Source organism: Leptinotarsa decemlineata, unplaced genomic scaffold (assembly GCF_025532065.1).
Source record: "Leptinotarsa decemlineata unplaced genomic scaffold, Ldec_3_MD MMD2_tig00002974_RagTag_RagTag, whole genome shotgun sequence".
NCBI classification, from domain to species: Eukaryota; Metazoa; Arthropoda; class Insecta; order Coleoptera; family Chrysomelidae; genus Leptinotarsa; species Leptinotarsa decemlineata.
This window is the reverse complement of record NW_027412578.1, coordinates 8,909,960-8,926,718: the sequence shown is the minus strand read 5'-3', so window position 1 is coordinate 8,926,718 and position 16,759 is coordinate 8,909,960. Positions and strand designations below refer to the sequence as shown.

Sequence of the window (16,759 nt, the reverse complement as noted above, 5' to 3'; positions counted from 1 at the left end):
ATGTTCTCTGTTGGTGTTTATTTGTATTATTATTTGTTTATTAATAAATATTATTATTATTATTATTATTATATATAATGTGTAGCAATCCTGTGTAAAATATCTGTTTCAATTCCAATATGAATGAAAAAAATCGTGTATATTACCAAAGTAGTTATTTTTCTTCCAGTTTATATCTGAAAGAAACTTTGCATAATCCATACATCTTTCTAAGAGTTTTTATTGATGTATTTAATTTTTTTCTTACTTTACTTGAAGGTTTGTCACTATTTGTATCTATTTTCTGTTAAAATAATGAAAATTGGTACGTGTGCAGGTGTAAAGCAGGTCAGTTTGATTTTTACAACTCATTATTTGAGGTGTTTTAGATTAAATAATTCCTTTTTTCTATCTTCTTTTCTCCAGCATCTACGTTGTATGACCACTAATTATTCATACTCTTACAAACTTATTTATGTACTTAGACTTAAATCATCTTTGTCTAAGTATTCCGTACAAAAACACATACATTTGTTGATTGATTTACTGATTAATAAATTTTCTATTCTCCGATAAAATTGTGCAAGAAATATTTTCTGATACATGTTGTAACACTGGTTCACCGAACAATATCTTATGGAGTCACTGGTTATTATGAAGAGCTTACTTTAACCTGTAAAAAAATATTGCGATAGATAAATATGATAGAATATTAGAATATTTGAACGTGTTTTCCTTTAGTTTCAAGGTTGTAATTAATAACTTGTAATGCACTGTTTGGAACATCATGGTCATGTCTAAATTTTTTTTCTGATAAAGAATTACTATACTGATATTACATCTTTTGACTTTCAGCCCCCCCCCAAAAAAAAGGAAAGAAGATAAATGCTGCATCTGCTTAGATAGCTTGGAAGATGATTTGAAAACATTACCCTGCCTTCACGTGTTTCATTCTAATTGCGTCTCAGGGTGGCTTAGTAGCAATTACACTTGTCCTATATGCAGAAAAATGACTTTTTAAATAACTAAAGAAAATACGAGTTCTTTCAAAACTGCCAGGGTCGATAGTTCCTGACAATTTAAATATCGAAAGATAACCATCTTTTTTTAAGCATTAGTTTAATAAGGGCCTTCAAACTTTTTATAGCCAAGAAGATTGAATCAATCTGTAGTTTATTTCTGGGATGTAACAGACATTCTAAGCTTCTGTTATTAATCGATATTAATTATTCACTGACCTCATACTAAGTACCATTTTGAATGTGAGATTTTCACTAGACAGTTTACAAAACCGTCTCAAATGTTTCACTATAATATAGCTTTCTCAAGCATTTTCTGTATGAAATTTATCACATGACTAACGTCAATAGATTTATTTTCATTTATATCACATGATTCAAACACAATAATATTTTCATTTCAAATCTTTGAAAAAAACTGTAATACTCTACCTCTACATACATACATACTTAAGTTTACAACTGAAACTAAATATATCAATTTTACAAAGGAATCAAACTCTTACTTTTTAAATTTTAATACAAAAATGTATTCACATGAATATGGCAGTAAAGAAGTTATAGTAAAAACATATCAAAACAGCTTCTGACGATTCAAAATTTGATGGAAATTGAAATTTATAGAAAAGCGAAAGCTATAACAGAAGTTATACAGGGCCATTCATATTCGTTTATGTACATGATGATCTCGTAAACGATAAGGGATAGAGTGTCGGTTAAATTGTGGCAAATTTATTTTAGAGACCTATTCAATGATGTAAAAAAATCGAATATAGCTTTTTTGGTTCCGGAGATATACATGAAAAACTAAAAAATCCCAAATTATTTTTTTGCCTATATCTTCTTTATTCACAGACATATTGAAAATCTGTCCACATTTTGCTATTGGCACTCGATGTGTGCTATCAGAATATGTCCATGAATCTTTTCTATAGGGTGTCATCTGACTTGGGCCAACCCCATCTTTGAATTTTTGAATACGAGCCTGTATTTTTTGTTGTAGTTTTTGGATCGTAGACATTCACTTCATACTGAGAAATTGACTTTTATTTTATATTTCTGGATGTTTCGGTAATATTTGATTATATAATTGGGTGAATTATTCCCTTTTAAATTACGGCCCTGGAAATTGATTGACAATAGCAACTTTCACGTCTCCCTATGTACCATAGAGTTTTTAGAGACTGAGTTGACTAAAAACTCAATAACAACTTTGACGTTTCGCTATGTACTGTAGTTTTTCGAGATTTTTTTTTTCATTTTTAGGTACCTATTCATATATTTTCATTGCTCTGAGCGTTTTCTACAGTGAACTTCGAATAAGAAGACCTTTTATGATTATCTGTAACATATCTACGACAAAAATATATTATATGATAGCAATAATAACATCCAAAACCAACACTATAATTATAATGAAAATTGAAATGAAGTAATTTATATACACAAAAAAATGAATGGCGCTATAAATGTTCGAATTGGAGTCCTTCCATTTCGAGACAAATACTGGGCCAATATAATGGCCTGCAAGATCACCAGATCTTACTATTTTGGACTATTTTCTATGGGGGACATTGAAAAATAGGATTTACGCTGGCAAAGAGATAGAAAATGTGGAAGACTCAAGATTGAGGATTTTGAATGATTTCGAAACAATGCAGCAAATAAGTGTGTTAAGGACAATAAATAAATGAAGAAAGAAAATTCTCGAAAAACACAATTATAATCAAATATTACTCAAAAAACCCAAAATATAAAATTTAAAGTGAACGTCGGCGATACAAAAAATACAGGTCCGTATTTAAAAATTCAAAGATGGGGGTTGCCCAAGTCAGATGACACCCTGTATAAAAATTCATGGACATATTCTGATAGCCCACATCAAATGCCAATAGCAAAATGTGGACAGATTTTCAATATGTCTGTGAATAAAGAATATATATAGGTAAAACAATAATTTGGGATTTTTTGGTTTTTCCTGTATAACTCCAGAACAAAAAGAGCTATATTCGATTTTCTCACATCATTGAATAGGTCTCTAAAATACGCAATTTTGCCACAATTTAACCGACACTCTATCTCCTATCGTTAACGAGATTCCCATGTACAGGAACGAATTTGAATAGCCCTGTATATACGTCAACTGTGACCGTTCGAATGCTGTCAAACAGGAATGAACTTCTATATTTGATACTTATAAGCAATAAGCAAATTGAAAACGTGAATTCAATTGAAAGATAAAGTTTTGCTTGTTCATTTATTTGTCTATCATAAGTTCAACATGGCTGAAAAGACTCGGGCCTGAAAAAAAACTTTTTTGTTGTTGTTCAAAATTGGCTTTATTCATCAACATTATCTCTATCAAGAGCCATACAATCATTACAGCGCCGCTCTAAATACCACCTTTGTAGAACGATTTATCTTTTACCTCAAAATAAGCCTCAGTTTCAGCAATAACCCCTTCATTCGAGCGGAATTTCTTACCTGTGGGCATTTTTTTGACGTCGCTAGGAGCCAAATCCGGGGAATACGGTGGATGTGGGAGCAATTTGAAGTTTAATTCATGCAGTTTTGTCATTGTTTTGATTGACTTGCGGCACGGTGCGCTGTCTTGAAACAAAGTTTTTTCTTTGCTATATGCGGTCGTTTCTTTGCAAAAAAACGGCCTTCAAACGCCCCAATAACGCTATATTCTATTCACTGTTGATGGTATTTCCCTTCTCAAGATTGTTGATGATTATTGCACCACGCACATCCGAAAATACCGAGGCCATAACCTTTCCTGTCGATTGTAGTGCTTTCGGGCGCTCAGGGCGAGGTTCACCAGTTGCTCTCCTCTCAGATGATGATCTTTTTGTTTCCAGAGTGAAGTGATGGAGCCATGTTCCATCTATTGTCACATATTGATGCAAAACTTCCGGTTTGTTATGTTTAAACATGGCCAAACACTGCTCAGAATCTTGCTCAACAGTGAGCTCGCGCGGTACCCGTTCATAGTCAAATGCACATGCAATTTAAAGCTAACTCATTCTTTTGATATCTATACAATGTCAGCTAACTCACTCAACTTCACTATTCAATCATTAAAAATGTGTTAGGAATCACACGTTAAGAGGTAGGATCTCATTAGTCCTTAGCTCGCACAAGTTTCGGCTTTTGAGAGTTGTCGTTCGTAGGTGGGGCGACTGCTGGTTCGGAAAAATAGATTTTAACAGAATTTTCCAACAGTTTTGTGGATTTTTTTGTTTTCTGGTGTTACTGCTTCATTTGGACGTCTCCTGCGTTCTGCATCATCGGTATCTCTACTACCACGTTTGAAGTCACCAAACCAACGTTTAATTTCATCGAGTCAATCAGAAAACCAACGTTTAATTGTTGTTTTTGATGGAGCGGAGTCCTTATAACACTTTTGAATCATCGATTCGCTTGAACCGTATTTTTTCCCATCAAGAAGCAGTGTAAAATTAAAACACGAAATTGTTTTCGATTCATTGTTTTCAATATAACAGTAGTGTCACTCTTAGCACAATAATTCGCAAACTAATGAGTGGAATATTATGAAATTTCAACAGCTTTCTGTTGAAGGTTAATACTAACTGAAAAAGCGGTGAATGCAATAAAACTAGCGCAATCTATGTGTTAGGCCCGATACTTTTCAGCCCGTGTAGTAGGTAGCAATTTTTAAATCTTTTGAAGAAGTTTTCAAAATATCTCATAACGAGATATTAACGTATGGGGAAAATAGTCTTTAATTTGCAAAAATATAAGCAATTAAAATAATGCACACATGGAAGAGTTTGTCATGACATGATACTTGAAATGCAATTAGGATTTGGTTGCTGTTGGAAAGTGCAGAGAATATGGATATCAAGAAAAACGAATGAACCTCCTCTGTAGCAAGGAGAAATGAATTTATTAATGAAACTTGATGGCACAAAATAGTTTTTATGTTTGAATAGGTTTTTTACTTTTGTGCTCCACTAACGAAAGGTAGATGAAGAGGTAAATTTTCTATAGCTTTCTTTTCAGGGTAGAGTTTTTAGTAGAGTTTAAGACAATATTGACATTTATTATCGGAATAAAAGATGACTAATGAATGTAGACCATTACTTGTTAAAACTTGATTCAGGGGACTTTCATAAATACTCATTCTTTTCTTTCATTTTTATCAAAGGACGAATTTCAAAAATATTTTTCCAGTAGGTACTCCAAATATAATCTAATTTTTAGGTAACAATTCGAATATATGCTCTAGTGATGAATCTATTTGGTAACTTTATTTTCATCGAATAAAATTATACTGGAAAATTGTATTTTTTTATGTTTCATATACATTTTTTTTCCCCGTGTTTGAGTTCATCCATCGCATCGACTATTATAAAGTGGCTATTGCATCAGAACTTGAAAAGGAATATTCACATACTTTACCGGGCTCCAAAGAAAATCACAGTTAATTCTCTAATAACCTTTTCCAAGTGATTTAATACTTTCGAACATGAAACACAACAAGACACGAGTTCAGGTAATGAGGAATACAAAAACCATTGATAGTGTCGTGAATTAATCTTATATAGTTACCTAATGTTACTGTCAGTTTTGTTTCTGAATAGAAAGCAAAATAGTTTAAACGTGTTTTGCCGAAACTAAGAAGTTTGCCCAACCATTTTGCTCCTTCGAGCTTTGTTCAGTCCCTTTTCAAGTTAAAGCCGAATTCTAAGAAGAAAAATATCAACTGCTGTCAAATTTGTAAAATTCCAATTAAATGATGTCACGATAGGAATGTGCTGTTTGAAGAACTAGCAGAGCCACTGCTGGCATCCCACAGTCAAAATATACACCAGTTGAGTTATCAAAATCTACCAAAAGTCAGGAAGCCGAACCGCAAGTGAATTGAAAATATTGAAATTGAAGAAGTTGCAGGCAGAAATCAACTTTGGAAAGGATGAGAAGATAGGCAACTGAAATTCAAACAATTCAAAAAATTAGTATTGGAACATCAAAAATTAGAACTCGAACATTTAGAAAGTGAAAGAAAATTTGCTATTATGGAGATTCAAACGTCTATTCAAGAAGTAAAATCTTCAAATAGCATTGAAAGCAGTGGTGAGCAAAGTGAACGTGTGAAAAGTAGCATGAATAAAAAAAGCATTCGACATGCAAAATTATCAGATATTTCAATGGAGAATAATACTCATGGAAAAGTTGTTGACTGGTTACTAGAAAATAGTTTTTCATATTGAGATCAGTCACACCCAGAACAGTTCTGTACATAATCAATTATCATTTTGGCAATGAAAATAATAAATAAGGTTCATTTGGTTAATTATCAATTAAATACATAAAGAAACCTACTGTAAAATAAGTAAGAAATTTGAAACCAACAATATTAAAACAACTTGTTCATGATCTTCAGATGCAATTTACACTAGTCCTGCTCAACTGAAGTTTCCTTTTTCCATCGATAAAAACCCAATTATAATGAAATGAGATCCCTTTTTACACCAAAATGGATATCTACCCTTAGAGAACCAAACTGTACTCAACTCCAAATCTCAAAAAAAAATTACTCAGGTGTCCTTTTTACAATCACCTTTTCAATTGTGGATGCCAACATACTATGTCGGAATGAATAGTAAAGCAATTCATAGTCAGTTCACGAAAATTTTCAAATTAAGGCCCTCTGAGAATTTTATCTTCATCCGTAGACTCATGAGACCTTGAAAGTTACTCTTGAAAATAAGCGGCCAAATGTAACTAACAATAATATATTTTTCAGATAACCGAGTCAAAAATTTTGGTTGATACCGGTCAAGAAGTGGTTATTTTTGGAACTTGCTTTTTATTATTGTCGAAATGAACCTTTTTCCTGAAGTACGAAAAATCACTCGCTAGCAGAACTAGTAGATAAACATTGCCTAATCCTCATATAAAACATATGGTAGAGTATAATTAAAAAAGAATGTTTTTAATAGAAGAAAATATTCCTGGAGCAAAACTGAAATTTGCAGCTGTAAAGGATAACAATGTTGTAAAATTAAAACGTTGACTTGCATGCCGCAATTTAAAAGTAACTGGAAAAAGTGAATTAATAGACGGGTTAGTAGACAGTTATTAATAAAAGAAATTTGAAATTCATAATTATCTTAGATTTATTTCCGAGTGAAATATGAATCAAATATAGATGGTAATGAAATAAATTTAATTAAATATAATAAATGAATATAATTTAATAAAGAATTGAGGTTATATCTCATTATAATCAATTGTAATTAACAGTTCATGTTTAGAGCATACATATGAATATTTATTTTTTGCACTGTGAAATCCACTCTCCTCGAAGCATGTATCCATTTTTTACATCTAACCTCATTGATATGAGGATTTATAAATGGTATAAAAAACAAATTTTCTTCTGGATATCGATTATCCGACGTACAATTCGCAAAACAGCAATGCTTTGTTGGCATTATATTAGCACAAAATAATTTTTTATACCAGATTTATATTTTTAAATAATAAATTAATATTACGTAAATGACACTGTTTTACATGTGAACAGTTTATGTTTGTCTCTACTAGTGCTGCCTCTCGTGACACGTTCGCTGTACTCTCATTCCATAAATCAGATTCACTTTGTGAAAAAACGTCATAACATAGGTAATTGATGGATTATTCAGGGTTGTCAACCCTGGTATTTCTATTTAATCGAATATATCGGGTAAGGATTTCATCTGGAAAACATTCAGAAGCAACATGGGGTTGAAAGTGAAGTTGCTAATGATCAAAACCGTTCTCATGCCCATAATACTGTATGCCTGCACTGCGTGGGGCCACTGGCCAGTGCGCACAGACATACAGGAAGAAGATACAGTCGTTCATGAACGCGAGCGTAAGGGCCCCCGTAAACGCACCGTACTACATCCCCAATAGATACATATACAGATACTTAGACCTGGACACGCAATATGTGGACATGTATGTGAGAGAACACGCAGAAAGCGTGTTCGATAGAATCAGATCGCACAACAACCCAGTGCTACGCGATATACACGATGCGTTGAACATGGATGACCCCAGATTCCGAGAAATGGACAAACACCCAAGGCCGACAAAGTAGAATCTACGACCGCTCCCACGAGTCGCCGTCAGGCGACTCCGGTAAGCAAATTAATCAGACTTTCTTTCAGCAAGTTCACCGCAGAACAACTCGATCGCGATTCAACTATCCTTAGATTCAGTGAGTAACGCTCGACGTTAAAAACAACAGCCGCCGGTTAGTTTTTGGGGGCCCAAAAATAGAATAGCACCTAAAGGCTGACTTTCGACTAAAGGAGGTCAGATGTCAGTTTTGCTGAAGTGCCCATCAGTAAGTTGAGGACCGCTCGGAGAGCGGGGGTGGATGTAGTGGGGTAGTAGGTTCTCCTCGCTAAATAGCTGGGGGGGGTTTCTACTTCAGGGCACTCAACCCGGAAGGGGGCATGGGGGGGAGAACATTCTGAGGTGGTTACTACTTTGTATATTTGTCACTTGTTACATTCACTGTTCACTGTAAAACTGAATGTTAGGAAAATTAAATTGAAAATGAATACAATGACAACCACTTTCAAATAGTAAATAGATAGGTACAACTCAGAAATTGACAATACAAATATCAACTACATATGGCAACTAACTCTAAAGGTAATTATACAGTACCTATAGAATACTCCGAGCGAAATCCTTTTCGAAGATATCGGTTCCAAAACTCCCCTCCCGTCTATTTCAAATAAATTATAAATCATAATTTCGAACAATGAAAATATTCTCTTATGAATGAAAAGGAAATCGCCGAAATAAAAAATAAATTCCGATGATTCGATGATGCTAGAATAGGCGAATAGATGATACCGGGTACTCTGACATTTCAAGAATGTGCTCAGGATAAATGTCTTTGGTGTATGTTCATTATCTCCCTTGATGAGTAGTGGAGTGCAAAGCAGGATTACATAGAATTTACTCTAGTTTCTGAAGTGAAAGTATGGGAGATCATATAATTTGTATTTTTATTGATAGGACCCATATGTTCACGTCCTTGAATTTGAACAAACGTTTTCTGGATAGGATAACAACAAAGTTGGATAATGGAAAATGAAAGACTTTTTTTTAAAAACTGCGGTGAGGACAAAAAGCGAATGAATATTGGCGAATTTATAGTTTCTATGAATTTGATAAAAGCATAGATAAAATAAAATGGTTTGGGCGTAACATGACATTTACATATATTCCATCTGCGGACAGACAACCTCTTGGCCACTGCGTTACAGCATAACGTGACACATCAAATCCCAAAACTTTCACATGTAAAACATCGTGACGTAGCATCTGACGACAAATTTATGAGTGACGTTAATGTCAAAATGTGAATTTCTTCATCTTTTTTTAGTTGCTAGAGCCATTGTTCTATCTTCAATGCCATTCCGTATTTATTATTACGTCACTAGATGGCAGTCGTAGGTTGAGCAGACTATACAGAGCTTGTGTGATTTCTGTGAATCCCCTGATTGTATTTCATCTCGTGCACAAGTTTACGTCACCCCCTACTGCGAGTACATTTCTCTCTCCGGTACCCACGGGCTATCTACCACAAAGATTCGCAGCGCAGCCATTTTGTGATATTGTTTCAAAATTTTAACTTTGGTTTTTTGCTAATTTTTTTTCAGTGCTTTTTGTTAGGAATCTGGTAAGTTTTTTGTTAAGAGCATGATCATTCAAATACAGGTATTGATAAAACAAATATTTTACAAATATAAATACACCTTATGGATACTTTTTAACATTTTAGAACTTCACATTCTTCCATTTGTTCATTTTAGTTTTTTGAAAAATGTCTGAAAACCAAGGAAAAAGCAACAACTGGGCTTGGATAGTTGGGACTGGAGTTGCAGCCCTAGCTGGAGTTGCTGTTGCTGCTGCTACTATAATGAATAATCAACCTGCTGAGTATAGTCCTGTTCCTCGAAGACGTGTTAATCAGGTTACACGCCCATCTCGTCCAGGAAGTAGTGTTTCACGTATGATGACCAACACAACATCAGGACAAGTAGACCTCGAAGAAGATTTCGACAAAGCTTCTACTGCATCTTCTGAAGTAGATGGACAGCCGTAAGTATTTTCCATCTTGACATAAGAATATTCATTAAATTGTATTGAACATAGTAAAAGAGCCTTTACTTTTTTTGGGACATTATTTATCATTTTTCTAGTTTATATAAAGCCCTTTATTTTTAGAGGTTAACAAGACATACAGAAACGTAATAATAAGTAATAATATCTTTCACTGGCCTTTTCAACAATACATCAATTCATTCACTTTTTTATATTCAGTGCCTCCTTTCACATACAGGGGGCTCCCGAGCACATTAGGATTAAGCAACTACTAGGAGGGAAGCACACGCTATTGATTCCTGTCTGACTTTAAGACAGGGCTTTTTTCTTTTAATTAAGAAGAATGAACACTACTTATGTTCAATAAATTCAAGTGGTGCTTAGTTTTCCTCATTGATGTAGGTAAATTTACTAATGTCATCATTATGGTGTATGTGATTTTCTCCCTTACACTTGATGATTCAGGGACTCTTTCAGCGTAATACCTTTGTGAAACTAAGGTACCTTCCTAGACCAGCCCATTGAATGGACGGATCATATTGACCAACTAAAAAAACTATCCATTCAACTATTTTTTTGAAGAGACTTGGGTCAAGATGTGTTGTGTTAGCATATTTCTCACTGTTCCATAGTCATATATCTTACGGAACTAAGTTTTGTGGTAATTCTATAAATGCTTTCCGGATTTTGATTCTAGAAAAACACGCTCAAGAATCATTGTCCAATTGGTTCCTTGCGAATTTTGCAAAATGCATTTTGAAAGATTGAATATATTGACAGTTCCCTTGATTTTTATTCATTTGAGTTTATTGGAGATTCACAAAAATTGTCACATATATCCTGGAAGTGATACAGCTTATAATTATAAAAGAGGAATGGTTCTTTTCTAGTAAATACAATTTTCAATTTTCTTTTCAGGCAAAAAAGTTGTAGGATATGCTTTCGACGTCTGAGTATACTTCCTGTGGAATATTTGCCATGTTCACATGTTTTCCATGAAGCGTGCGTCGGAAAATGGATGGAAGCCAATCCTCACAACAAAACTTGTCCTATATGCCGAATAAGTATTAACTAGCAAGCTGTTTCATATATTGGTCATGGTTAATATAATGTTTTTTAACTAATCAATATTCCATGTACTTTTTACTTCTGCCGAATCTGTGTAATGATTGAAAAATTATTAAAAATTGTTTCACACGCATATTTTGATTTATTTTGGAAACTTAATGTTCCAACAAAAATACAGGATTATATGATTTTCATGAAGCCAGAAGATATTAAGGAAAATTTCACATTCGACTGTTTGCCCATATTGATGATTCTACTCGTGTTTTCTTAATTATTTATAATTTTTTATATTTCAGTTTTTGATACCTATTAACAAATTGATTGTTCACTCATATTAATTACTTGTGTTTTCTTGTTCAATATTTCATTATTTTGCTAAATTTATACGTTTAGTTAATTCAATCCCTATCCATAAACATTTACTGTTTCATGGGATAATGAAGACAATAACAATATATTGAAATTGCACATATTATGAAGCAATTATTGATTATTTGTAATCACTAGAAGGAAATCTAAACATTTAAATTTCTTTTAATATTACTTGTACATTTGCCCCTCAATAATACTATGGATATAATAGGTTGTTTCAAAAGTTTTGTTTGTTTTTATGAGTACTTTCAACTGCAATATCTCAGTGAATACTTTAATTTAATCGTAATGAGCAACATTTGAATCAGTGCAACGTAACAAGTCTATTGATTCCTTCAGCATAAAATTTGCGTGCTTGGGATTCGATGAAGTCGAAGAAGGCCGTTATTTGATTGGCGAAGGTTCTACCAGATACTTGAAGAGATGATAGTCGGTAGGCGAGAGGTCTGGAGAGTATGATGGGTGACGCAGAACTTCGACGATCGATTTCCTCACAATAGTTCATGGTTTGGCCCGGTTGCAGAAAGTTATAGTGAATCACACCAGCCGCTGTCCACCATACAGTAACCATGCTCTTTTTTTGGGTGGCTTTTCGCCTTTGGTAAGTGCCTGGGTAGCTCATCGGTGTCCAACCACTGCCTTGAACTTCTTCACTTCAGAATACAGTATAGAAATTTGTTATGACAAATATAAAAAGATGCGTTGGTGAACAGAGTTTCACCCATGTTAAAATGTTGGGTTTGATATATGATGCTGTGACGCAGTGGCTAAGAAGTTGTGTGATTCACAAATGGTATATATGTAAAAGTGACGTCACGCCCAGTCCAACAAAACGTTTGGAATCATAAATAAACAATAAGATTATGTTGATCCTGTGGAAGTGTAGAAGTGGCACGTCTAAGGAGTGTTTTAAGTAAAAAGGACAGATACAGATTATTAGAAACTTTGGTTTTTAAATCGATTTGCTTTTGACGCGTGAAATGAGATTGACCCAAAGTTATACATATGTTGACAATTTGACAACTTTTTGAAGCTAGACCAAGTCATAATTATCCCAAGCGCAATATGAATATATCTTTTCCGATTCACAAATTGACAGTGTCAAAAAGGCATCCCCATCCTATGCGTCTATAAGGTTTTTTAATAAATTAGCACAGAGACTTAAAATGTTAGAGGGCCTGAAAAAATTCAAAACAGGTGTCAAAGAGCTTTTGATCAAGTTAGAACCTTATTCACTTGAGGAATATCTAGATAAGTTATAAACCTTTATGTAGAAAGTGTGTAACTTTGTTTCATTTCATGTTTGATGTTTTCTTTATGAAATGTAGAGCATTTTCTGAAATATATTAATATTATTATTATTATTACCCGAAGACGATTGTGGATACTAACAATCGAAACGTCGTGACGTAACTTGGTTTGGAATCTTTTAATTTTAATTTTTCATTTCTTGTTAATAATATTTTTAATTTTCAGCTTTTTATTAATATTTCAAATTTTATTTGTGGTGTTGTTGCTTGTATGTTAGGTATTTCTTTGTAATTTCAGTTTTTTGTTTAATAAAATTGTTATTTTCGGTTAATCTTTTTAAGGGATTTCAAATCAATTTATATTATATTAGAAAATGGAAGTCCGAACTAATGAAATACACCACGAAACATTGTCCACCACCTTCAAACAAATATTGACTTAGTGCTTCAAATTTTTTCTACAGACAACATTATTGATTACGTTTTTCATTATTCAATACAAAATATATACTTGTATCTACACCGTAATTTACATCACAATTAGCTATTTATGTAGTAAACTCTTGATATTCTGAAGACACCAACCAAAAATAATTATTCTAGTCGAGATTTTCATCTAGGAGGCCCATTCCGCAACGATTCCTACCAACCTGCAAGGTTTATTTTCAATTTTGGTGAGACATGATAAAAATTGTCGAGATTAATATCTAGCAGACCCTGTTGAACAGAGTTGGTTTACACAACGCAGCGTCCGCTGAGAGGTCAATAAACATCAACACCAATTGCACAATATTAATATATTTCTTGTTAAATAAACAAGACAAAAAATGGATGAAATTAAAACATAAGCGATACGTCTACAACTCTACAACTACTAAAGGCGAGTTCATATTAGAACGATTGCGATATTTTTGCGGTTCCGCAAACTTGCCTCAATTGTCATAATAACATGTTCATGTTGAAGCGGGCAATATCTAGGGATTTCATTGTTTAATTTTAAATTTTATTATACGAACCTGAATGATGTCATACGACTCATACGAATTATGACTTTCAAGACCAGACCCCATCGTATCAGAATATAGGACTAACAATTTTCTCAAGTTTTGTTTCATAGAAGCGTGTCCTCAAACCACTTATCTTAACGTTACTGCCTGCAGGGGCGAGGGGTTCTTTTGCAAAATTAGATTCCTTTAAAGAGGGGCCAACAAAATTCAATAATTTTTTGAATAATGAGAGAGTGAAATAGTTGAAATGTTTCTCTGGATCACTAATTCTCATTTATTTCAGCCACAAGATTGTGATATTCTCCATATTTTCTTCTATTTTTGAAAATATTTCCCATTATGAAGATGGGGTTTTCTCAATGAAGTTTTTTACGGTAAAGTTGATATAATTTGAATAACCTGACACATTCGTCCATTTCGGATTCATTTCGATGTATGGGCTTAAAAAACGGGAGTCAAAGCAATATAACTACTTTGTATGTTGACGTAAAACATTTTGCGGAAATCGCAAAAAAGTTCAATTTCTTCAACTTTTTTACGATAAACACGACGCCATTTTAAATCGCACTTTTTATGCGATGTTCGTTCCAACATGAACTACCCTTAACTTATGACATATGTCATAGAAACTAACTAAACGAGTATTGCAACCATACAAATAATTAAAAGGCCAATTTCGATTGCACAGAACAATAAATAAGAATAACAGACCCGACCTGCAAGGTTTGATTTCAATCCTATGAAAAATTTGAATTTTTGTTAAACCCAATGGGTGGGTTCATTATCTGGGAAGCCCAACCTGCACGAATTCCAGCCTAATTACAAGATTACAAGAGCAATGTTTAGGTAAAGGTACTACACTCGCAGAAAGTTCCTTGAAACAATTCTTTCAGATGCCGAAAAAGATTCACTTGACGACTCTCCATTTTTAGAATAAATTCGGCCGAAAATTTTAGCGCGCGTAATTTATGCAATTAACGTCACACTAATTGAACCCTGTAAAGTCCCCATCGATACCTGATACCTGTTATCTCAAGTCCCTAATTCAAGATTCATTCTACAACTCGCCTGCAGCAACATCAGTCACCACCACGTAAGTTTTTATTTAAAGGCCTAATTTCAAAGTGAATATTCTAATATAATGTATTTTGAACAAATGTTCATCTTTTAGAAACTATCATATGTATTTTCATACTCTCATACAATTTTTTTCTACCATATGCTTAATAGTGGTTCGAAGTGCCTTGTAGCGTGAAGGTTCAACCCTCCACTGTTTCAATTATTTCAATTTCACCATTTTGCAAAGCGATTAAACGGCTTACTTAGGTAGTTACTTCCAATTTTAATATTTGTTGAATTCTTTTCAGCATCGGAAGTCTAAGAGAGGTATTAAATGTTATGACAATCATTTTTGAAATTTTAAGCTTACATGCTTTATTCTATAGTTTTCTCGTTAGCTAGTAACAAAAAATTCATTTAAAAACTAGATTAGAACTAATAAATGAGTTTTATTTACAAAAATGAGATGAGCACTTTCAACTACGTATTTCGTCTACGTATCAAACTACTTGGAAAACGGAGTTAGTGATTTTTTTCACAGAAACAGTTACAAAATAGTCATTGAATAATTAAACATCAACACACGATTTACTAAAAAGTTAGTTAGTTCTCTGTGGGTACACTATTGAATTAATGACTTTATTCAATCAGTAATGAATACAACCCCAGAAATACTATTACTTCAATATCACTCGATGATTATTTCACTTGTATGTACTTACTATCATTTACTATCGCTGTCATGACTCTTGAGGCATTGAAACTGAATGAATAAACTCCCTACTGGTCCGTGGTTTTTAATTTTTCTATGCTTCTCTGCAAGGGCGGATCTAGGCAAATTCTCCTTGGGGGGATCATACTCATGCTAAGTCTGAGCGCTTGGGATTGGCGCCACCATCGTGCCGCTTGCGTCACTTTCTACTTGAATGGGACACTTTCATAAATGTATTGAATTTTTGCCAAAACAAGTAGAAAAAATTCAAGATTAGATGAGAATTTCAGGTTTTTAATTTATAAAATGGTTATGAAAATGTCTCATGATGACAAACATCAATTGAAATTAAATTACATTAGTAAAAAAAACATTTTTATGAACAATAATACACTTGAAAGTTGTCATATTTGTCAAATGTCATTTACATTATATTTCTTATAAATATTTATTCAATGCCAAAGATAGTGTTGTGAATATTCAAAAGTCTAATAACTTGGCAAAAAAATACTTACTTATCACTTTTTGCAACTTTATTTTATGGACGAATTCTAGCGCTCTGACTGGTTAATTTTGTTTTTCATTTACCCGAAACAAACTTTTTCAAGGTTCTTAATAAATTCTTATGGTTAGCTGCTACATTTCCACCACAACAGAGCCATTTTGTTTATGAAATTCTTGTATGTAGGAAATATTGTCAGGGGAGATCAGTTTTTTGAATTTCCATTCCAGTAAAATATTCTTTTCCAGGGGCGGCTTTAGCCCATAAAGTGCCTGTGTTCAATTAATACCGTGGGGCTCTTTTGTATCAAAACCCGCAGGCAAAATGGAATAGGTTCCTACAATACGCTCGACTGAAAACCGAATCTCGCTGGAAAGCGTTGCAGTAAGCTCAATATTGTTGTTTTGTCAAGAAATTAGTTACAGTGAACATGGTGACAAAAGCAACCAATTCAAATCTGTCAAAAACTTTTTCTTGCCGGGAAGTTTGAAAATTGTTGTGAAAACATTTGACGTTTTTTGATAGATTGGCCTGTCGTCGTCATAACACGAGTGAAAATTATTTTTCAAGAAAGAAGGTGCTACAAATAAAAAAGGACAACTTTGAAGTTATTTAAAAACGAATGATCACAGGATGATCGTAGTAGT

General features: G+C 33.4%; 3 protein-coding genes across 9 annotated transcripts in view; 2 read left to right on the top strand and 1 right to left on the bottom strand.

Moving 5' to 3' along the window:
• YL-1 (Vacuolar protein sorting-associated protein YL-1) overlaps positions 1 to 15,641 on the bottom strand; it is a 33,722-nt gene extending 18,081 nt beyond the window's left edge. The window contains exon 1 of the mRNA XM_074177391.1: positions 15,621 to 15,641. Coding sequence (XP_074033492.1) covers positions 15,621 to 15,626 — 6 coding nt within the window. The 5' untranslated portion in view covers positions 15,627 to 15,641. The remainder of the gene's footprint in view (positions 1 to 15,620) is intronic.
• On the top strand, positions 9,469 to 11,343 carry LOC111506767 (uncharacterized). The gene is made up of 3 exons (XM_074177399.1): positions 9,469 to 9,717; positions 9,851 to 10,139; positions 11,061 to 11,343. The coding sequence occupies exons 2-3, from the start codon at positions 9,862 to 9,864 to the stop codon at positions 11,215 to 11,217; spliced, it is 435 nt and encodes a 144-aa protein (XP_074033500.1). The 5' UTR covers positions 9,469 to 9,717; positions 9,851 to 9,861; the 3' UTR covers positions 11,218 to 11,343.
• The window catches only part of LOC111506683 (solute carrier family 35 member F3), a 74,931-nt gene continuing 72,952 nt past the window's right edge, over positions 14,781 to 16,759 (top strand). For all 7 annotated transcript variants that reach the window (XM_074177385.1, XM_074177390.1, XM_074177384.1 and 4 more), the window contains exon 1: positions 14,781 to 14,932. The gene's annotated coding sequence lies outside the window, so the exon portion shown is untranslated. The remainder of the gene's footprint in view (positions 14,933 to 16,759) is intronic.